This window comes from Acomys russatus, chromosome 31 (genome assembly GCF_903995435.1).
Source record: "Acomys russatus chromosome 31, mAcoRus1.1, whole genome shotgun sequence".
In the NCBI taxonomy this organism is placed as follows: domain Eukaryota; kingdom Metazoa; phylum Chordata; class Mammalia; order Rodentia; family Muridae; genus Acomys; species Acomys russatus.
The window spans coordinates 34714827-34740207 of record NC_067167.1 but is presented as its reverse complement, the minus strand read 5'-3'; the positions used below and the strand labels follow the sequence as shown (position 1 = coordinate 34740207).

General features: G+C 37.2%; 1 protein-coding gene across 1 annotated transcript in view; it reads left to right on the top strand.

Annotated features, from left to right (window-relative positions):
* Window positions 1-25381, top strand: part of Trhde (thyrotropin releasing hormone degrading enzyme) — a 438539-nt gene that overhangs the window by 391109 nt on the left and 22049 nt on the right. Inside the window, exons 13-15 of the mRNA XM_051172782.1 lie at window positions 6632-6779; window positions 8794-8891; window positions 10257-10364. Of these exons, the coding sequence (XP_051028739.1) occupies window positions 6632-6779; window positions 8794-8891; window positions 10257-10364 (354 nt within the window). The remainder of the gene's footprint in view (window positions 1-6631; window positions 6780-8793; window positions 8892-10256; window positions 10365-25381) is intronic.

Below are 25381 nucleotides of genomic sequence, written 5' to 3'. Positions count from 1 at the left end.
GGCTTCCTGGATATAGGGTGTATTTTATCTCAAATGTATTCTGTCATTGATTAAAAGCTGTATGATTGCACTTTTACATTATTAGAGCAGTTTTTAACAATTAACTGTACATGGAGAAGATTGAGGAATTTTTGTTTCTGATACCTTCAAGAACAAATCTTTTGCTTGGGGAAAAAAAATCTCAAAAACTCAGTGGTTCTGTCTTCATGTTACCCGTTTCACTTACTAAGTATAAAATTTCCAGGTTACCACAGAGTGAGAGGATCAACTAGGAAATCCTAATTAGCTCCCGTCTTATCTGGAAAGATCATGTGGTACATTTGAGTCTGTCATCCCCAGCAGCCAGCATCAGGCTTTTAAAGCATAAATCATAGCCCATCATTTCCCAGCTCAAAAACTTACAGTGCCTTTCATCATACGAGAGACACCCTCCCAGCTCCTGCTGTGCAACGAAGGTGCAGATACCCAATGTAACAGTGTGCATGCTGGAGGGCCGGGCCGGAAGTGCTGAGGATTCTCATAACACAGCTCCGGTCATGCACCAGCCGGGCTTGCCCTGCTGAAGCCAAGCAGCAGGTACCAGCCAAGGCCAGACGAGGACAACCTTCACAGAAAGCTGATGTGTTTCAATATCCATTGCACATGTGTATTTACTTTTCCTCATAGGTTAATAAGATATGTGAAGATAAAACTATGAAAAAAACCACTGGGGAGCAGATCAACAGGACCAGATGATTCTCATGGACACTTAAGAAAGGGCAGCCTACTCTATGTTTCCATACTCTCCACCAACTTCTACTGACTGTGCACATCATTTTCTTCCAGCCAGTTCTCCCATTCCTTCACTTCTCTCCCAACTCTTCATATTAAGAGAATTTTCAGTTTAAATATTATTAGCTTATAATGCTTAGAAGACAAAAGGAGAAGAAATTAATTCATTTTCCAGACTCTCCATTTTGCTGCAACATTTTAACATTCAAAAATTTTATTTTTTGAGAAAATTATAATAAAATGTAAATATCTCTTTAAAATTTGTAATTTTTAGAGAGCTTGGCAAGTGCTGTTGAACTTTTTAATGACACAGTACTGTTGGCATAATTTAAGGAATATCTATTAAGTGCCTATTTAGTACCAATTGTAATTAAGATATAGGCTAAAGACACAAACTCAGTGAATGACAATAATATTTTGATAAAACAATTCTATACTAGCTATTATTATTGTTGTGGTTCGTTATGTCCAATACGTGGTTTCTCTGTGCATTCCTGGCTTTCCTAGAACTCAGGAATCTGTCTGCCTCTGCTTCCTGAGTGCCGTGATTAAAGTCATGTGGCACCATGCCCAACTTACACTAATTATTTATAATACTTACAATAAAAGTTGGCCTAAGTGCTACAAAAGCCCAGAAACAGGCTCCTGAGGGAGACTTGGGGTTGGCCTTCTTGAAGAGTAGGACAGGAGGAAAGGCTAGGAGAACTACTTGCTCTGCCACCCCTTGTAATTCTGAATTTCATGGAGCTCAAATAAGTTGTGTCTTTTTTCATCATTAAAGACAATAGTTCAGCAAAGCATGAATTGTATTTCTTTTTCCTCAAAAGCTGTACAATTGTCTAAGTGAGTACTGCTCTCGTGATTTCTCATCTTTATGGAATGCTCTAAGAGCTTTGGGGATTCTATCTGGGCTGCAGAATCTTCCTGCGAAGAGCTTATAAAAGTCATTTAATAATGAATAATAAAGAATAACAAATAAAACCCAGTAAATCACTTCATTCAAGTATTTCAGCCATACTTTCAAATTCTGTGCCTAAGAGACATGAATAGTGTCTTTTGTCTTTTTCATATATTGTGAAATATTGGCTTTAAATGATTTTTCAATTAAGCAATAAATGTGTGTGTGTGTGAGAAAGAGAGAGAGAGAGAATGAGAGAGAGAGAGACAGAGACACAGAGACATACACAGAGAGAGAGAGAGAGAGAGAGAGAGAGAGAGGAGAGAGAGAGAGGGGGGAGGGAGAGAGAGAGAGGGGGGGGAGGGAGGGAGGGAGTGAGGGAGGAGGCGGAGAGAGGAGAGGAGAGAGAGCGGAGAGAGAGAGAGAGAGAGAGAGAGAGAGAGAGAGAGAGAGAGAGAGAGAGAGGGAGCAATCAGAACAGTCTTAGGATATTGCTTTCCAACCCCTAGATTTGGAGCATGGAAGAATTAATTTTCTTTTAAAAACCCACATTAAAAATCAGTTATTTGCACGAGAGCTAGCCATCACTGAAGATCCAAGAGTTGACATTTATGGGGATTCAGAGTGGTTTTGCAAAAGCAATTCTGGATGCCAGGTGAAAACAGCTAGTTAAGATCTGAGCATTTGAAAATCAGCTAATATAGTCTGCTTTTAATCTCCTTCTTATAAAAATGCTGTCTCGTATGCCTAAAGATATATTTCATTGCAAGCTCCAGCAAATTGGAAAAGGTGGAGGGAAAGAAGGGGGAAGGTTGGAGGGGCCCGAATAGGGTGGGAGACGCAGCTTCATGGTGCCTATGGACAAGCTTTGTTTCAAATGTTCCTCATTGCCTCGTCTCTGTTTTCTCATAGGCACTACCAGCAGGGCACTGGAGGGGCTGGATATCAGACAGGACACTTTCCTGAAATACTAGTAAACACAACTATATGTGAAATATTCTTAAAATGTGCTGTTCTCCCATATTCCTAGCAGCACTTAACCCTGGTGATGCGAATTTAAGGAAAGTACATTTCAACATCAGGACCCCATATGCACCCTACTGTGCTGATTGCTTCAGGCTAATACGGTGCTGCTTTCAGTGGTCTCCACCCCCTTTCTGTATTGATCTTATCATCAGTAGTAGAATCACCAGCATCATTACCAGCCAAATACACAAACACATCTCAGCGAGGTAACCAGCATTATCTCCTGCGATCTGTCATTTTGTAACGAAGCTGATCTTCCTTTTGGCCAATTAAGGGGTAGCTACCTATTTTGATCTAGCAGACTTAAATACAAGTATATTGCGTTATGTAGTAGGTAATTACCTATGTATGTTGGTAGTATGGCAGAATGAGGGCAATTTGAGTGTAATCTGCTTTGCATTCTCTTTGAAAACTGCATAAGAGAAGGTTAACCGCTTAAAAAGAATAGATCCCGGCATGTTTGTGGACTGCATAAAATGGTTATTTTCTGCTGGCAACTGAATTTGCCATGCAATTTCCCAAGCTTCCAGGTGGATCATTTTACAAATGAAAGTCACATTAATCCTGTCAGTGATTCACATTCATATTCCGTTATTAGATCTTTGTCACAGGGCTTTGCCTGACTGTCAGGAAGACTCGGGGTTATGGTCTCTCTATATTGAAGAAGCAGAAGCTCAGGCTTTGCTGTGTGGTATCAATTTCTGCCATGAGGCCTCAAAAGAGAAGTGGCTTTATGTCTGTATGTAATGAGGGCTCTCCTTGCCCTAGTGTCCGTTGTGTGAGACTTACATGAGGCTAGCCTCGCTCTTCTTCTGCTGTAAAATGCCAGATGTCTTTCAATACCTAGATCTGAGTCCTGCCCCTTAGACTTGCATATATTAGTAGTTGAAGAGTGAAATATATGGACTTTTTTTGGGGGAACCTTTTCAAGTTTTCAAACTTTTGGCAGTTTAATTGTAGATATAAAAGTGAGAGTTGAAGTTTAAACTGTAAGTATAAAGGGTTAGAATTAAAATGTTTGTGCCCAAAGTGCTGTTGCTTAGTTTAACTTTGTTATAGACAAAAAAAAAAAAAAAAAAAAAAAAAAAAAAAAAAAAAAAAAGGGGGGGGGGGATGGAATTATTTACCGAATTGTACAGGAGACATTAATTATAATACTAGACCTAACTTCTTTCTCCACTACAGGTCTACTTCTTCTACAAGATCATCTCTATTCATTTAAAAGGGAATTTTATTGCTCATAAAACACACCGACATCTCCAGCTACTGGTAGCTGGCTAAGTTTCACTGGTCCACTCACAGATTTCCTCCAACTGAGTGGTCTGTGCATCCTATTACACACGCCAATTGTCATCCAAGCTAAAACTACATATACTACCACAATCTTGGATTTTTTTTTGCTGACCTATTGTTATTTTGGTTCATAGAATTTACAGTTGGGTAGAACAATTGACTATCTCCCTTGGAAACTTGCATGGCCCTTTCTGATACTGTGTGAGGCAGTCCTCACTTCCTGGTCAGTGCCAGCTTGAATACTTTAAGTCCTGTGCCCAAAGTGTATGTGGTATCCAGCAATGGGATCTTGCCTTCAAGTTCTAGAAAAGCAAGAAAATGGCATACCCTACATTGTCGGGGTGACCCCTGTATTCCTGTAACCAACAATAAAGGAGGAAGTTTCCCTTGAAAATGATATTTAATTTAAAGCATATCATGTTATTGAAAATGATGTTCTTCTTTAGTGGCCACAACCCTATGAAAGCGAAATGTAGCTATCACTGAAAGGGAATTCTAGTTAAAAGATAAAGTTTCTTGTTAGCTGCTCTTGTAGCTAATTTGTTGTTGTTTATATAAGGAAGTATAAAATGTGAGAGGTGACACTACAGATAGATATGTGCTAAACAGTAGTTGCTGATAGAAAGTTCTGAAATTAGGGTTAGTTACATTAACTATGATTGATCACTTGTCATAGATAAAGCAAAATCTGTAGAATAATGCACATTGTTTTAGATCATTTTGAAAAGACTTGAAGTGCAGCATTCAGAGTTGGTTTTTATTGCAAACAATATAAATACACCGGTAAGACAATACTCACCTATAGTTGCCTATAGTCTAATTTTACTATATCATATTAAGTTGCAAATATTATAAAAAATGTACAAACAAAAATGATAAATTTGCATAAATAAAAATAATCAGCAACACAGCAACAACAAAAAAGAAAACAACAACAACAACAAAACTGTGAGCAGCTGCAGAGATTGCTCAATGGTTAGAATACTGGCTGCTCTTCCATAGGATCCAGGTTTAATTCCCAAAACCCAAATGGTGGTTCACAACCATCTGTAGCTCCAGTTTCAGGACATACAGTGCCCTCTTCTGGGCTTTGTTGGCACAAGGTACATGTATTGTGCATAAACATATATGAAGGTAACACACAAACATACACACACACATACACACATACACACACATATGCACACACACACATACACACATACACACATACACACATACACACACACATACACACACACATACACACACACTAAAACAAACAAAAACAACAATAATAAAACTCTTAAAGAATGGTGTGAAATTTAGATATGAGATGAATGGGGTTTGGTTGTTTCCACATTTACCTTGTTTACTTTTTTGAGGTACTAAAAGTCTGTATGAAGGCGATTGTACTTGTGGCCATCAGTGTCAGAAGAAAACAAACTTAACTGAGCTGCTTCTATAGCTTGCTCATGTTATTCATGCAGGCCATGCTCCTATGCTTTACCTAACTGCCTCACCCCTGGGACCATCAAATTGAATGTTAGCTCCTAACATAAGAGTTTGAGGAGACAGAAATATTCAGACCATGCTAATAGTTAAGGTTAAAACATGTGATGCTGATAATGCAGTTGAGATATCAAGGCTGTGAGCAGCTTCTACTGCAGAATTACATACACTGCTTTAATGTCACATTTGTATGTGATCCTTGGGAGACTCAAGATACACCAATCTTTCTGGTTTCTTTTTTCTATAGAACCATCTTAAAATATAGATGATATGTACTCAGGTAACTCTTTAGTGCTTCATTTAAGTATGTACTAAATACTTTTATATTTGGGCTGGCAAGATGGCTAAGTGGGTAGAGAGTTTACAATGTAAGCTTGATGACCTGAGTTCAGACCCCTAGCATCCTCCTCCCTCAACTAAATCTTGATGCTGTGGCCCACATCTGTATCCCAGAACACATCTCTGAGAGGAAAAGAGACCAAGCAGACTTGATGGAAACTCATGGACCAACTGGTATGGCATTTGCAGCAGTGAGCAAGAGGGACCTGGTCTCAAAGTCAGTATATGAGAGTTAAGGCTCAAAGATATCTCCTGAGCTCTACAATGCAGTGTGGCATCCGCATACCTGCAATACCACAGCACACTACAGTATGTACAAACACACATACTCAAGACAGGAAATTAAACATGTTTATATTTCTATATGGCACACACACATTTAAAACACAAATTGTTTAATTAAGTCATCCTTTACATAACAATGTGAACTAAAAGACATTACACAGAACTACAAGAACTCACAAGATAGCGATCAATTACTTATTATCCCTGAAGAATTTCTGTAAAGGAAATACCTATTGGCTCAGTTTAAGTTCCACAGTTTTTTCCTTTACAGAAACACATTCTGATGTGTTCGTATTCTTGGAAAATTTCAGCTCTCTCCTTCTGTACATATTAGGCAGCTCTGGAGTACTAACAGGCACTGTTTTGAAAAATGAGTAATTTTATTTTCATATCACTGAGAGTCTTTTCTTCAGACTATGACGAATCTTGCTTTCTGTCTCTTATTTGCATAAATAAAAATCTTCATTTGTGCGTTATTGTGTATCTTTTCTGCATCTAATTAACATTAACTTTCCTTTGACTGTACAGGGCAGGCTATTTGCCTCAGAATATTCCCCTAGAGATCATCAGATACCTGTCTGAGGAAAAGGATTTTCTTCCCTGGCACGCTGCCAGCAGAGCTCTTTATCCTCTGGATAAGTTACTAGACCGCACGGAGAACTACAATGTCTTCAATGTAAGAAATGCATAATTGCTTCTTTCTAATTTTCAGAAGATAAACTGTTTTCTCATTATGCACTCTGAGCAACAGAGTCTAAATTATTTCATTTCTTCCTGCTAGTGTAGGCTGTTATTTTTGTCCTGATTTTTTAATGCAAAACTGATGGCAGTTTTTTTTTTTTTTTTAAAAAAAAAAAGAAAGAAAGAAATTTAACATGAGCTACCTTTTATTCTGGCCTAAAAGTGTCAATTAGGCTTAAGTGCTTGAGAATTTAAGAAAGAACGTACATGGCAAATCCTTAAACTTCAAACTTCCTTCCTGAGAGTTAAAGGGCTGTGCGTTCACAAAGGACTTAACCTGAGTGGAGGGAACCCAGAAAACCTAACAGAATATAGGCACTTCCAATAAAGGCTCTTAGTCATTACATTCATCCAAAAGGGCATGGTGAATTCAATGCACTTCCTTAATTAACAAGGGTAAGATCAACATTGAGGGCAAAGCCCATCCATAATTGGGTCCAAGGGGATACAGGGCAGCAAACAACAGATAATCCAGGCAGACACAGAGACATGATACACATTCCAAAATGGTACCTGACCAGATTTCCTAAGCTCAAATCCCAGGAAGCCAAAATTCTACAGCCCAGAGCGCCTAATCGGATTCAATGATCACTTTGAATAATATCAGGATTAAGAACAGCTTTTGATTCCTCAAATTCTTATCAGGGCTACTTTAGTGCACTGGAAGTTTTTCTTTAGATATTTTAAGAACTGTACTGTGTTTTATGAAATGATTCCACGACTTATGACGCTTCAAATTAACACACACACACACACACACACACACACACACACACACACACACACACTCAAAATTATTCAAAGACTGGTTGTCAGGCATTCGCAGTGTGATTAGAGGCATCTAGGTGGTCTGATGTTCATCCCAGTTACCGCCTTTTTTTTCTTTACCTCAAAGCTTCATGAAAATGGCTCTGTCAGTTTAACTCTTTAAAGTGAGAACAATCATAGCTTGCCTCCTCTTTCTTGTTAGTTATGCATGAGCCCTTAGCAACAGACATGCAAAGAAATGTGTCATTTGAATTGGGGGGTGGGGGGAATAATGTTTATCTGCTGGAGAAAGTCTTATATTTCCCTTTCTCTCTAACAAAGAGATGCTGAACTATGGAACTCCTAAAAAGGCAAAATACACTCTTGTGTATGTTTATAGTTTTGAATAGTAATATTATGTTAGATTCCTCACTTATAGTAAAATCTAAGCGATGTTCTTAACTGCAATTTTAGCGATTTCATCCCTTTAGACAAAATTCTAAAGTTACATTAAAGTATGGAAGAGCATATCTTACACCAGCATTGATATTTAAATGCATCGTTAGTTGAATAGATTTTTGAATTGGTGATACTATCCTGTCTTCCATATTGTAGCCTATTGGCTGGACCAGTACAACAGCTTTGCATCGATGTCCATTACTGATGCAAACTGCACAAATATCAGATGTTTCAGTTGAAGACAATGGTCCAGAGGTTGATTGCCTGCAGCTCTTCCAGAAACCCCAGCTCAATTTTCAGCACCTGTGTTGGGCAGCTCACAATCAACTAGATGCCCAGCTACAACAGATCTGAGGCCCTTTCCTGGCCTCTGCAGGCACCTGTACACAATGTGGCATCTACTCACATAGGAACACACCTATGCATTAACAGTGAAATGTTAAAAGCATATTAGATGCCTATTTTCCTAAAATGTGTCCATATATTACATACATGTATGCCTGGATCACAGCCTGAATAGTCCCTGTTTTCCTTACTTTATTTACATTTCTCACATAAAATATTTAGCACTGCAAATTATTCAGTTGGAAGAAAAGATTACTGTTTTCTGTGTCTGAAATAGTAAGTTGAATAAAAGCAGAAGAAAAAAATTGCTCCAAGTTACCCAGATTTAGTTTTTAAAATTACCAAATTTGGAAAGATTGGACCTAATATCATCTTGCTTTCTCTCACTCTCCATGTAGGAATATATTTTAAAACAAGTTGCAACAACGTATATCAAGCTTGGATGGCCAAAAAACAGCTTCAACGGCTCTCTTGTTCAAGCGTCCTATCAACATGAGTACTGTTTCACTTTATTGTTGTCCTCCCTTCCCCAGAGCTGTGCAATAACATGCTTCTAGAAGCACTGCGACTTTAGCTGTGTGAGGCTGCCTTTGTCTCATTCTGCATTTTGCATTTCACTTTCCTGGCAAGGCTGCAGCTGAGCAACACAGTTTTTGCTGCCTGGTCGTGAGAACAAAGCAGTTCATGACTGCCTTTTAATTTACGATCTGCCTGCCTTGTGATCTTGGGATCAGAACCTGTGCCCTTGACTGAAGAACTAGCTCCAGGAAACACTTAGTGTGCTTAATCCCCACTCAGCCTAATTCATTTCTTAGCTCAGCATCATAGGATTTCTGTATCTAAACCTATTTCTGTGTTACAGTTTACTTACCTACCACATTAGTTACCTTTCTCAATGAGACACTTTTTTTCCCTACAATATATTTTGATCATCCTTTTCCTTCCCTCAACTACTCCTAACCACACCACACCTCCTTACCCACGCAGTTTCAAGATCTTTCTCTGTCTCTAAAAGCAAAACCAACCAACCAAACAAAAATAGAACAAACAAACCCAGTAAGACAAAAATAAATAAACAAAACAAAATAAATAGCCACAAAACAAAACAAAAACGTGGAATCAGTTTTGTGATGGCCATCTACTCCGAGGTTTGGGGCCTATCATCGAGTGTGGTTTATATATGCAGTGATGCTCACTGGAGAAAATTGATTTTCCCTTCCCTGGAGGCAAACATTGTCAAAGCTTTACGGTTGAGTGAAAACTTTGTGCTGACTTTCCCTTATCGGTGCTGGGATTTTTTTTTTTCTGGTTTGAACCCACGCAGGTCTTATAAGCATTGCCGCAGTCTCTGTGAGTTCGTGTGTGTACCAGTACTGTTTAAATACAGGGTTTTATTCTGACCCATGGTTTACAAGGATACATTCCATGTGGCCATGTGGCACGTGTGTGGTAATGGGAGAATGAGATGGATAATCATACTGTGTCCACACGCAGGGAGCAAAGAGAGATGAAGTTTACTGCTCAATTTGGCTTTCTCCCCTTCCCTGAAAAAGTTCTAAACCTCTGCCTACAGCATGATGCCCTGTACATATATGATGGGTCTTGCTTCTTTAGCAAACTATCTCTGGAAACAACAGACATAACAGAGACATGTCTCCATTGCTAATGCTAAGTCAGGTCAAGATGACAATGATATCTGAACAATCACATCTGAGATAGTGGTCTGTCTGTCTCTATCACTTCCTATCTGTATCTGACCATTTATCCATCCATCCATCCATCTATCCATCCAAAATAAATTTCTCTAACTTTGTTCAGACAGTAACATTGCTTTCATTGTTTCTCTTTTAACAATGCATAGAGAACTGCGGAGAGAAGTGATAATGTTGGCTTGTAGCTTTGGGAACAAGCACTGCCACCAGCAGGCATCAACACTTATTTCAGACTGGATTTCCAGCAACAGGAACAGGTAAGTCGGACCACATCCTGCAATCCTCGTAGCATTTAATGACATGTCAGATTTAGGTGGATACATCCCTCTCGTCAACTGGAGAAAAGCAAAACACTGGCAGATCATTGTATCAGTCTCACTGGGTGCAAAGCAGCAGTCTGGAAGCTACAATCCACTCACCTACTACAGATTTTAGGCTCACTTTCTTTGTCTAGAACCCCATTATTCATATATGTGAGGTGACACCTTGTAGTAAGTCTGGTAACTGTCTTATAAGAAAGAAAATGAATTCAATTTAGACTTTTAAAGGTTTTTATAAAGGTTAAAGTGTTTATTCACAGTGACCAGCATATATTATCAGCAAAGAAGCAGAGCAACTGTTTATATGAAAAACTAAAAACAAAAAGGTTATAAGCAAGACCATTGATCTTTGGATACCCCTTGACAATGACCTTAAACTTGAATCTTATTGTAGAATTTTTAAATGCATAATTTAAATACAAAATGGAAATTTAGAATTGTTGAATGAAATGTTTTTAAGAAAGCAATTTTCTACTAAATGCCATGGTTTAGTGAAAGTGATAGGTATATCATAGCTATATATGTCTTTTAGACTACATGCACACATATCCCTTACACACTTTGTATTTCCAGAGTCTTACTTCTCCGTTTCTCTCTCTCTCTGCTCTCTCTATCTGTGTCTTTCTCTCTGTCACCATCTGTCTCTGTCTTTCTGTCCCTCTGTCTCTCTCTCACATGCACACACAGACACATCTGAGCTTCCCAAAGTGTGTATGTGCATGTGTGCGTGGGTGCATGAATGCATGAGTGTATGTGTGTGTGTGTGTGTGTGTGTGTAATTTCTGTCTTTAAAACACACACGCACACATACACACAGACACACACAAAATGTATGATTAGTTTCTGACTTCCATGATCAACTACAGAACTTCAGTCTTGTGGGACAGGAAGAAGAGCTTCTGTTTTGTGTGTCCCAAGAGGCTTAACTCGGATGTAGGTCATGGTGGTGGTCATGGATAAACATACAGCACTTCAGGCATTATTACTTGCTTTGGGAACAAATTGGTGATTGTCCTAGTAACAATTTCCCATTTAAATTGTATATCTCACTGAGTCCAAATCAAAGAATAGCAAATCTGTTCAAAGGTGAGGTCTCTCAGAGAAATCTTTCATTGTAGTATTTAGTGAGTCTTTACTGTTTCTACCTTTCTATAACAGTTTACACCTTGCCCTTTAAATGAATTGTTTCTGGTCCTGTGCAGAGTTATGGAGGAAAGAACATTATCACTATAATCTGTCAATTGATTCGTTATATATTTAACTTGATGTTTAAATGTCATCTGTCTTTTCTTTTCTTTTCCTTTTTTTTTTCATATATCTCCTAGGACTAAAGTTAAAAATTAGAAAATTTTACTGATGTTGGCACTAATTACCCTTGTGCTAAGTCTTCTGAATACTGTTGTATTAGAACTGGTCAGATTATATGACTCCTTTGATTCTACCACATGCAATTAGAACACAAAAACATTTATCCAAAAATGTAAACTATAAAATTGGGACATGTGTTATATATACACTGTAGAAAAAAAAAGAATAATAATATTTGCAAATTATAATCTCTTATTATTTATTTTTACATATTTTCTATTTATTGGCTATAAACACATGCCATTTATTAGAGGTCATTGATATTAATCTTTCAATTAACTTATTCATATGAACATGTTTTTCTTATAATTTTATTAAAATTTCTTTGATAACACTGCATTATCATAGTTTCTCAAAGAGCATTCAAGCTAGCACCCACATTTAAAATGTATAGTTATTGAAAAATCCTAATTTTAAAAATAATCATTTACCTGACAAACTTATTAAGCAATTTTTTGTACTAGCTGGTAGCTGGAAAGCCAATAGAATGAGAGACCTCAAAAATAATAATGTATAGCTCTATTAATATAGTGTGACAGTGGTGTTCAATACATTTAGAGTTTTGTTTTCTGAAAAAAAAAATGGGAGCACAAGAAAAGGGGAGGACATGGCAAAGGAAGAAATTCCTACTTGGAAGAAGTTGCTTTCTGTCCCCTGGAGTGAAACTATGTTGATTAGACAGGCCTGGACCAGGGGCAGCAGTGGCCCTGGACCAGAATGTAAAACAGGAGGATGAGATTCCAAATGGTACACACAGGATGCTGACCAGTTTAACGAAAGTACTTGTTTTCAACCACAAGCTTCTGTAATCTGTTATTCCCATAATTTCTTTATAAATAAAACTTTATTCATAAGTTGTCAGCTCTTTTTGGTTTTGATAGTTCTGTCTTTAGCCTTTATTCATGGTAAAAATGATTAAGTTCGAGCCAAAATTTTAATGATTTTTTTGTTGTTGTTGGATTCTTCATTGCTCTAATGATCTCTGCTTTGTTTTCTTTTGTTTCAAGGCACGCAGATTTGCTAAGTAGGACTTACTCTATTTACTAAGATTTGCTTAACCAACTGTGTGGGGTACCCACTAGGGGTCTACTGAAGCAAGGGGTATATCATACCTACTTAGCTGCTGCGTGTGAAGATTAGGGACTTCCAATTTTCCATATGCATCTTAAAAGTAGAACACTGCTACAAAGGATAGTTGATAGTTAGTGCTAGGTTTAACTTTCCTTTTTTGAATATAATATTTTATTGATTTTTTGAGAATTTCACATAGTATAACCCTGATCACCATTACTTCCCAGTCCTCTTAGTGCCTATCAGGCACCATTGTGTCCTCTCCGCCCATTTCTCCAAGAAAGAAAAAAAAAAAAAAAAAAAAAAAAAAGACAAGTTCAATTTGTGTTGCCTATATACTCACTGGAGCATGGGCAGACTCTCAGTGGCCAGCCCCTTAAAGAGAACTGAGTTCTTCCCTCATCCACACCTTCACCAGAAGCCATCAGTTGCAGAGAGCTACAGTTCAGCATCTGTATCACAATTTTTGGGAATTGTCTTTGATGGCTTCCTGTTTAGGCTATTATTTTGGGCAGTGTGTGGATTGGAATTTCGGGTAGGTGTTGTCACCAAAAATGTAAGTTTCACTTTCTTAAATTAACAATAAAGGAAAGAACAGGCTTGCATTGCTTAGTCAGGTTTCTTTTCCCACCATTTGTTTGATTGTTTAACTGGGACCTTAAAAACAGAAATTTGTAAGACGCCACCTAAGTACAGAGGAATATTGGAAGCCACATGAATAACATGTGAAACATGTTAGAAAACATATATTTATTCTGAAAACACGAAAAGCAATGAGTCAAGAAGTAGCGAGGTTCAAAGATAGTAGGGGTTGCTGCAGAGCTGTTCCAGCATCTTGGCCCATTGGGCAGATGGTCAAATCAGAGACATTAGAATCCGAAGGATGGAACAGATGTGAAAGTCAGTGCAAGGAGGGATAATGGAAGGAAAAAAAATGCAGTGGGTAGCTGGAGATGATATCAGCAGAGAGAAAAATTCAGGAGCAACAGTAGGTGATAAATTGAATGAGTCGACATTCTGATCCCTTTTAAAATATTCAAATGCTACAATGTGTTGAATTGTAATGGTGATGTCACGCATGAAAATGGATTGAGCTACATTCAGGCCTTGCAATTTGCAGGCTCTGTTCAGCCAAGTGCCACAGTTCAGAAAGGAGACAGATTGCCAAGTCTTCATAGAGAACCATACAAATGACACACAGGTCTTGAAACTATGAACTAGGAGAGAGGTTGCAAGACTTGGAAATCTCCATCCTAAAAATAAAATAATGGAAAAAAATAGGAAAGACCAGAATTTTAAAAATTAATATATAAGAGAGCATAAACTGGAGATAGAAACTGGCTTTTCTCATTTGCTCGTAAACAGATAAGAATTAGAAGTTTGCCAAAGTCAAGTACAGAGCATACCTGGCTTCTGCAGATTAATTTCTACTTGACAGTCTCTGTACTTGCATGCAGTGGAGTTTACACCATTGGCCATACTGGGATTGTAACTTTTTTTGTCAGTATTAAATTTAAACCGAAACTGCATGCGTGCCCACAATAATGTGTTATTTTTCAAATAGCATTTGTGAGTGCAGCAGAAACTTTAAAGCCGTACTGAGTATGGTGGTGGTCAACATCAACATTTTTGGACCACACAGCCTATATGATGTAAGCCAGTCTAGTAATCCCTTCTATAATATATATTCCCTGTGAGGCCTGTTTCCCTATAGAGAATCCTGAGAAACGCACAGGTCAGCTTCCTATGTAAGATTGACTCAATAGGTGACATGTAAACTCTTCCAACATGTAAACTGGAGACCAGCGTCCTCACCCTACTTAGAAAATACTTTTAAAATGGGGCTGGGAAAAACATCTCAGTGGGTAGAGGACTGTTCAGCACATAAATTCTATTTGAAGGAGCTTTGTGTGTAAAAGTGTGCTTCCATCAGCCCAGTCTTGGAGAAACAATGACAGGTGACTCCTTGGAACTTGCTGGTCAACCAGCCTAACCTTTTCGTGAGCTTCAGGCTAAATAGGAGATCCTGTCTCAAAAACCAAGGTAGGAAGTTCCTGAGTAACAACACCTTAAGCTATCCTCTGGCTTATGCGCGCGCGCACACACACATGCACACACACGCACGCACGCACGCACGCACGCACGCACGCACACATACAGAAATGTTCTCAGACACACATACTTTGAAACAGGACAGTACCCTTTCCATAGTAAAGGTCTATGGAGCTTGAATAATGTTTGAAATTCCTTTTGAAGCCATACCATCGAGTAGAGGAACCTCTCTGAAAGTTTATGAGCTTAATTCACAGACTTCACTGCTCATGTAATTATTTATAATGCCACTAATATATCATTAATGCTGGTCGTAAATCTACACGCACCTTAATTTTGATGCTTGTTACATTTCAGAGGTTGCCAATTTTTGTGTGCAGTCTAACTACTTTTCTTTTAATTTTGTCCATGGAAAAGGCAGGTCCTGTAGAGGTTCTGCAGCTTTCCCAGATGGCCAGTAGAAGGACAGGGCCACCTGTCCCTTTCAGCCTAGTTCCTACATTTCATTCACTGTGGGTCAAATTACCCTATGTAATTTTTCAAAATTGGCTTAAAATATTGAAAAAATAAAATCAGCATAATGTATATTAAGTGCTGTCTGCAGTCGCATTATAAGTAACTGTAAATGGACCATGTGACTCTTAAGCATCAGTAGGCATCAACACCATGGGACTTTGGTTTACAAGGCACCACACCCACATTTTGTGGTTAAGTTGGTAGAGTAGGGTCTAATAGTCCACATTTATAATAAGATTCCACATAGCTAAGCTGCTCGAGGGGACACACCTTGAGAACAGCTGACATAAGCAAGGATAACTCACCAGATAACTCAATTTGTGATCAAATTGTTTGCTGTTCAACTAGAGAACCTTGGCAAACTCTAAAAATTCCTTGTCAGGTAAGTGGCAATCATCTACCTCATCAACCACCCAGCTTAGGAGAGGTCAGTGAGAGAATGACTACCTGTCTTTAGGTAGCCACCCTTCAGAAGGAAAAGACCGCCTTTGTTCTGTGTCGTGGTTAATGGGAATTTTAAATGGCAAAATTAGAGCTGGTAACATTTATCACAGGTCTTTAGTATTGAGCCTACATTTTGCAAGTTTGGGGTTTACAAACTGTGATAGAGAAAGAACAATATTATCAAAGCTATTCAAAATTATGAACAAGAGGACATTTATTCTTTTATCTTTCTTTAAAAGACACTGCCCATCTAGGTCTCTAAGCAAATATTACCTTTCCTTTCTGTTCTTGATAATTTGTTGCCATTTATGACACATGGACCTCCATTAGTTATACTTTATTACTTCTCAAAATATAGACTATATGCCACTTTCCTTGTATTTAATCTTTGTCTATCAGTTCTTTCTTCTATTAGAGTATAAATATAAAAGGGCAAAGGACTCTTTGCATCATGGTCTAAGTGAATCGATTTTTAATACTTTATATTACCTACACCCCCAACAACCTCTAATTTACAGTCCACTTTTTTTTAGTTATTCTGGCCCTACTCCTTCAGAAAAGTTTCTATCATATATTAGACCAAATTTTACATTCATAGGCTTGAAGTTTTTCTCCATCCAGAACTGCCTTTCAATGTTAGCTTAACAGCATAGCTGTTTTGTAGAGGAGGGGACAGAGCAAGGACTCTATACTTAGAATGAAAAGCACAGGGCTTCCCAGACCAACAGAGAACCGAGTTACAGAATTACATTTGCTCCTGGATTTATGCTGAGCAAATATGCGTTTTAGGCTAAGTCAGACAGCTACTCAGATCTCAACTGTGCTTCTGAAGTCAGCAGGTTACCCAAAGTCTTAGCATACACATCAGTTTTTCACACCTACTGCATGTGAATATAAACCATTCACTTTCCCCACACTAGACCCATTGTTTTACTCCTTTGGTCATTTAATGCAAGGACAGATGCTGCCATATTCATTAATCATATATTGAGCAGCTCTATTTGCTTGGTGCCCTGATAAGACACGTAGAATGTTGCAGATTTTAGTGATCTGATGCTAGACCCCATCAACTTGGCATGCATTGATAATACACGATCCTAATTTATAGACCATAAAGTCTAATGGAGTGGTGTCTTAGCTACTTTTCAATTGTTACAGCCAAACACTACAACCAAGCAACTAATCAAAAGAAATCATATAATCTTGGACTCACAGCCCCAGAGGCTTAGTGTCCATGACCACCATGGTGGGAAGCATGGCAGCAGGCAGGCCGACACAGTGCTGGGTCAGTAGCTGAGAACTTACATTTTGATCCACAAATATAAGCAGACACAGCTAAAGGAAAATGACACAGGGCTCCTGAAACTGCAGAGCGCATCCTCAGTGACATACGTCCTTCAACAAGGCCAACTTTCCTTCCCCAAAACTTCCACAACCCAGGGGCCAAGTATTCTAATACATGAGCCTATGATGACCATTCTCATTCATACCAGCAAAGGTAGGGACCAAATTTCAAAACCAGTCACAGGAAGCAAAAAATGAAACTCAAGCAATGCCACCAACAAAAGGCCTATGATCTGTGCTAGTCAAAGCATGATTGTAGGAACATAATTAGTCTAAAGGTTGATTGTATTAACCCAAATTTTAAAATGTTGTGCTGAAAGCTGTCCATCAAAGATGAAAGAGGTGAAAAGTTTTGAGCATTATTAAAGAAGGAAGAGTGGCAAAAACTAATGCCTGCATTTTTGAACAGAAGAAATTCATGGAATACCTATAAAATAATTGCACAAGCTTCGTCTCTGTGCCCATATGTCCTTTAAAATATGTTTGAGATGACATATAACAATTTATATCAAACAGATGTTTAAATAATTTTAAGGATTTATTTCATAGTATACTGCTAACATGCATTTTAAATTTCGGTCCTTTCAGATTCTCCGAATGTAACCAGAGGAGTCTAAAAGGCATAACTTAGTTGCGCTTATTAGGAGACATTTATCAGTATGATTGCAGACAAGATCTAGTAGACCCCTGAAGAAAACTGACTCTCTTTTCTACAGAAGTCATCTGCTGTCAATAGCTTCTTAGTTAGCAATGGGGATTCATTTGCCTAATCCCACTCTATGCTAAAATGTTGACTCCTTTGTGCACCACTGATGCTGTGAGCTTGTGGTTGAAATATTCGTGCCATGTCCAGAAGACACTGTTTCATTCTCTGAGGTCCTCCTAGACATATAGTTCTTTAAAAATACTCCTGCCTCCTCAAGATATTCTCTCTCTCTCTCTCTCTCTCTCTCTCTCTCTCTCTCTCTCTCTCTCTCTCTCTCTCTCTCTCTCTCCCTCTCCCCTTCCCTCTCCTTCCCTCTCCCTCATCTCCATCTCTCTCTGGGTCTCTCTGGGTTTCTTTCTCTCTGTGTCTCTCTCTCTCTCTCCTACATGCGTGCGCGTGCGCACGTGTGTGTGTGCATGCATGTGTACAGTATATGCCTTATTTGTGCCTGAATACTCTACTGGCATGTATTCTCTACACTCAAATGGTCATGAGTTTCTGTGCTAACCACTATCCTCTATCCAAATAAGCTTCTCTGGTGAGGTTCTAGATGTGAACTAATCAATAAGTACAGAGATATAAATTTAGAGAATAGTTTTATACTGTATTTGTTTAGCAAAATAATGTCCTGGGGCTTATGAGCTTCCCAACCATAGATTTTTAGAAAGATTAATAATACCACACAAGTATGTCCTCCTATGAATCAGGCTTTGAAGACAAGAGGAATGTGGCTGGTTACCCCTTAATGTTTATTCAGTTACTGCCGTCATGGGAATCTGTCAGCCTAGTCATGGCTATAGTTCACAGTGTACATAAGTGATTAAGACCGAGAGTGACTTTCCCCCACAGCTTCCTGGATAGCATCTCCCAATATTATTAATATTGGTTTAGCAGTCATTCCTGGTCATCTTGATGTCTCCATGTCCTGTGACCGAAGCATATGGTGTTTTCAGCTACAGGGACTTACCATCAAGTATTGTGGAGCAAGCCAGAGTTTTAAGAATCTTCTGGACAGCTCTGAGGAACAACTTGAGGGTTTTGCAGGGATTTTGGCTTCATAGCAGTCACAGAATCTCTGTCATTCTTCCCTCGTCTCCGGGCTTTCACTCCACTATAATGTTACTTAGAAAGCTTTCTATGAGTTGCTGTATGAAACTTTCCTACCATCTGTGAGCTTGTGTACATGTGTGTGTATGTGTGTACATGTGTGTACATGTGTGTGTATGTGTGTACATGTGTGTGTATATGTGTACGTGTGTGTGTACATGCGTGTGTATGTGTGTACATGCGTGTGTATATGTGTGTACATGCGTGTGTATGTGTGTACATGTGTGTGTATGTGTGTACATGTGTGTGTATATGTGTACATGTGTGTACATGCGTGTGTATGTGTGTGTATGTGTGTATATACGTATTTCTCTACATGTAGATACTTTTAAATAAGAACAAAAAGCAATATGAAGGAATTTTTCATAATATTTACAAATTTTATGCTAATTATCAGAATAATCAATGATCAAGTTTCATTATCTGACAGCATGAGCCCTTCCTTTGTGTTTTTGTGAATACAAAAAAAAGACTCTAAATCATATTTCACAAATATAACCAATATTTAAAATTTTTTTTTTTACCATTGCACTACCATGCACCTTTGGAAGATAGAACATAGATGAGAATGAGAATTATTGTTTCTCTAGGTGGTGGAAGAAATAGAAACATTTAGAGAAAAGAAAAATGTAGTGTTTTGGACCTTGGTTCGTGCGACATAATTCATAGGTTCCCTCACTCCTTAGGTATGAATATATCACTTTGGAGACTGCTGAGTTATTATATAGTAGAAACTGAAAGGATGATAAATGAAAAAGACTGTCTAAACAGAAAGCACATGTAACAGAGAGAGACTCAAGACCAGGGGCTGAAAGATCACAACACTGAATAGCTGTTTTTAACTGTGGTGTGAGCATAACCCAAGAATCTTAACATTCACTTGATTCTCCAAATTAGCTTTATTTTTCTACCTCTGTTCCTAAAATTCATAGCTTTTCATGTTATAAATTTATTTTGCTAAAAATGTAAAGCCTTACCTACTCAAAGTTATATATATATTGACATATATATATGATATCATATATTTTTAAAATTCCTTGAACTTATGCATGAGAACCTTAAAAGATTCTTTATTTTGTTTTAATTCATTTCTCTTTAAAATATATAACTATTTGTGTTCTGTTTTGTACCACAAGATATGCAGTTTACATATTAATTTTAAGGTTCCTAAAATTTTCTTAACCATCCTTAAGTATTTTGCTTCAAATACTAATTTACCAATTAACTAATGTTTTACAACTCAAGATATGGATCTCTTTACCTCCTAAAGACTTCTATAGCTTCATATTTTAGCCAGAATATCAGAATATTAGAAATGACACTGCAAGGGTGTTCAATGTTCAGTATCATAACAGTGAGCTGTATTTTCCTCACTAGCATTTCCTTATGTGGGAAGCAGGTCCACGTCCCATGCGAGGCCTTCTTTGGTCAGCCTCTGCTTCATACCTTCTATATTATGGGACACATCTCCTAGAAAGCTATGTGCATGCCTCCTGGTTTGCCCTGGCTATGAAAATGGCACTTGAAACATGGCTCTTTGCAGATGTATTAATTCCATCTTAATTCTTGGGTTAATGTGGATAATACATTACACACTGACCTGTTTGGGATGCAGATTTCAAAACACTTTCCATTACCATTCTCCAGATGAAAACTTTCTTACATCTTTTTTCTTTTTCCCAATTTGAGTTATATGATTAATGAAAAACAAAAGAACGGTTTCTCTCTTTCTTTCCTTCACCTCTTTGGCCTAAAATTTGCTGTTTCCATAACAGTGGCTGGTCATGCTGTGAAAGCTTGACTGCGAAATGGAAAAACAATGCCTTAGAATTTGGCCAAAGCTGCCTTAAAACCAGATGCCATCAACATCATGCCCTGTATTGGCGCCTCACTTTCAATTCTTCCATCATCTTAAGGCTAAGAAGCACAATCATTATCGTAGCTCATCCTTCCTTGTGACAGCTCTAATTTCATATGGCCAGGTTCCCAAGTCTACTTTTGAGGAATGGGGATATAATTAATAGTCAGTATAATGTTTAATTTTCAGCTATGTTCCTAAAATAGAACGTTCTTGCATGTTTTTCATACGGAATTAATTATAACTATTGTAGTTTTTGATTCAGATATAAAATATATTCTTAGGTTCTGTCATGTTGTAGGCGTCATGCTAAAAGGGCTCCAGCGACCCAATGCAGAAGAGGATAACATGGCTCCAACCTCACCATACAAAGGGCTGACCAACATGTTAATCATGTGTCGCACAAATAGTGTCTGATTTTCACAGGAAGACAGCACAAATGGAAGTGAGGAAGAAAGAACAAGAGACAGTGTAAGTGAGGGTGACCCCACTGCAGCTCTTTAGCTGGTCCCACATCCATGGGTAAAGATTCGCACTAGTGAGTCTAAGGAGGAAAAAGGTGTTGAACTGTAAGCAGTGATATGCTTTTAAAAAGTTCCCTCATCAGCGTCCTTTCTTGGGATTAGATTCTTGCATCTCTCTAAAAGTTTATCTGATTGAGCATTATCAACTGACATAAGAGCATCCTTTTAAAGTTTTGCAAGCTTTCTCAGTTAATCTGCTTGTTTTGGTTTTATTTGCTGAACAAGCGAGAATCTTAGTGAATTGATTATTCACCTTACTCAGAGCTTTAGGGGACCATGTCCTAAGGTCAGACTATCTTACCAAACAAGCACTTTGTAGAAGCTATGTCGGTAGAAGAGAAATAATGTAGAGAATGTAGTAATAACTGTTATAATTTTAGTTAGTCTGAGAATCTTTGCCGGTGCTAGGACTCACAGTCAGAGCATGTGTAGACCCCATAGGTCTTCATGTTGTGAGAATTCATAAAACCATGAGAAAGAATTGTAAGTTTTCTTTTCCATCCCTGGAATCACAGTAAAATGCCAACTTTCTTTCTGAGATGAGGAATTTAATATTTTACTAAATAAATTAGTATATCATGTGACATTTGAGTGACTGAGCTAGTTGAAGATCTAACAAACCTAGCTGTATTTTTAATATACTTGAAGGATAGTGGGGATTTTAATAGGATATATTGTATTACTAACTACATTAAGGTCATAGTTCTATTCATTTTGTTATAGTCAGTCTTAAATTTTAGTCTGAACGTGTTAATTACTTATTTTAATTTCTAATTTAAATGTAGAAATAATTATATATGTGTTTCTTTCTCCTAACATTTGGGGCTTTTCTTGGCATTTTACTTCAAAAATATATTACTAACCATTTATCAAGGCAAATGCTCAATACTATTTCTTTAAGGCATTTTAATTTTTACAAAAGTATGCTTTTTGAAGGTAATGTAATTTAATTTAGTTTGTTCTTTACATTGTAATTGGTTTTTCTCCATTTCTGCCAATAGTAATTTTCTTATTGTGCTAGGACTGTTTGTCTAATATTATACTGACGTTAGGCACAATACTATTGAATTCTCATGCCATTTATCAAAAATTTACCTGTAGATTAATTATAGAATAGCCTTATTTAAGCAGCATGCTTATCATAGAGTAAGTGTAAAATAAATACAGATCTACACAGACAATTGAGAAAGCTATCTTGATAAACCTTATAATACAAGTTAATATAATTTATCCAGTCAAAACTTAATAGCCAATATATGTCGTTGCCTAAGCATTCTAACTCAAAGTAAGTAGATTATACTTATAGGTGCAGATACACTTATTAGGATCATTACAATGTCTGTGGCCATAATAAGATTTCTTACACACTTTACCAAAACAATACAAACACTGCTATGATCAGTAAGAATATTACTTTGGCAACACCACTCTTTTAATTTTTCCCCTTGTGAGTGTAGCCAATTATAGATTGAAGGTATATGATTCACTCTATGTCAAAAGAAAAAAATGAAAATAATTCACATAACCCTCTTAATACAGTGTAGCATTTATTTAACATTGCACTTATGGCAAAATTTGATATGGAATAATAAAATTGTTTAAAGAATATTTTAAAATATATCAAAAGTAAAATGGAGCTTTAAGGGTTCCTAGTTTCCTGGTAATAATGGAAGAATTAAAGGCATACACACATTCTACCATGGGTTGATTAAAAAAATGACTTCTAAAAGCGAGTTTCCAAATTTCGAACCTTATTTGTAAGTATAGTCTTATTAGAAATAAGGTCTTTGCCAAGACAATAGAGCAGAAGATCTCAAGATGACACAATCTTGTCATCAGAGAAAACCCTCATCTAGTGAGGAGCTTTTCTACAAAACAGTATAGAAGGCAAAAGGCACTGGAGTTGAGTTGTATAAAAGCAGAGGCAGAGACTGCCGGAAATCTGTAATGAACAGATGTAGGTTTTTGGGCATCACTGAGGGAGGAGAGAATCATGGGATAGGTTTACCCTTAAAATGCCCTGAAAGATCCAAGCATTCTGTTTCAGACATCTGCTATCCAGCTAATGTGAACAGCTTTGTGTAACTTGTCATAGTAAAACCCCCAGAAAACCAACACACATACCCTCACTTTCTATTTTATGATTAAACCTTGCTTTAAATTCAATATGCTATAGTGGTCTTTTCTTTGGTAGTATACAAAGTAGATACTGTAAACCAGATTTTTAACTTTATCTTTATTCTTCTCATAATTTTTTGAGTATGCAGAACAAAATAGAAAAGCCTGTTCCTCCGTGTCACTCATAATCACTAGCTATAATATATTTCATGTCTAGATTTAAAAAATGTCACAGCAATGTTCAATAATGTGAATAGAATAATTTATAGAAATTCTACAAACTTATTACAATGTCTACAAAGTTTTCTTTTCAAAATTCTTTCATATATATATCTATCTTAGACACATTACAAAACCAAATAGCAAAGTATTGGATAGTGCTATTTAACTTTTAAATACAAACACTCTTTTTCTCCTAAAATATGGGGTATAGCCATTCAGTGTATTCGCTGTTTGCTTATTGTTTCAAAAGCATTAAGTGCTTTAACTGGTATATAACAAATACATTAGTACATACACATTTACATTTAAAGTATTTCAGTTAATGAACAAAACAATAGCTTGTGTGTTTTCCTTGATTATAGCATTCCAAAGCACACTGGACTTTTAGACACAATTTGTTGTATTTTTATCTGTTCATGCTGGTCTCCTTTTCCCAAGTATTCAGGTTGGGTTTTTCTTTTGTAATTTATATTATTGCATTTGGATTATATATTTTATGATTATTTTACAGAAGTATCCTTTATTATATGATATGACATAAATTGCATTCCTTTGAATACATACATGTATGAAATTTAACAGACATTTTGTAAATTTTCCCAATAAGAAGATAGTTGAAAGGCCTAATATATAATAAACATATAGAAATAAATATATATAGTAATGTAATTTCAGAGATAATGTCAGATTTAATACATATAAGATTATTTTCTATTTTCAAAAAGTACACCATTTGTTGTGTATTACACATATCAGTTAAAATCTAAAAATTATATTTGTGTAAAACAATGGGCACACAGACACACACATGTGCACACACATACACACACAAATGGGTACTAGCATTTGCTTATCCAAAATAAGGCATAGTGAGAAAAAGAATTAGTCATGCCCTTGTCCGGACAGCTCTGTTGTCATGCCGAAAAATTACTTTATGACCGTCAGCTCTTCCCAGGCTGGAGAATCAGCTGGCTACCCTCACTGACATGTGTTAATGGTATGAAGAGAAACTGCAGTTTTGCTGATCACTCCCATTTATATAAGTTGTACTTGGATAGAAATAATAAAGCCACATAAATTTTTAGCCTTTGTATTGCTACGAGATATGATGGCTGCTGCTATAAATTATTTCTAGGTAGCAAATGACATTTGGTGATGTGGAGGTGAATTTATCACTGGGAGTTCTAAAGATGCTCATACCTGGGCCATAATTTGAGCAGCACTGCTGATGTACTTGCTATTGGAATGGAAGTGCGGTTCTTATCATTCATCGCCAGCTTAACAGTTAATCCAGAGTACTGACCCATAATTATTGTGATTTAGACAAGATCATTAATATGTTTGATATATGAAGACTTTGTGTTATAGAAAACAGATTTGTAGTGCCTTGGCCGGAGCTGAGTGAAGACGAAGCCACACACTCAGCTGGGACATGCAGATGAAATAGAAAGCTGTGGATCACAGGCAGACGGTGCTCGGGAAACACTTAGTCTCATTTTTAACCCGAATATCTATAAATAGGGCAATTTATCGCCCCCTTTCACAATTTCAACTACAACGGTATACATCTTATGTTTTAAATTCTGCTGTGTTCGTAGTTATTAATATTAGCAGCCCTGTTTTG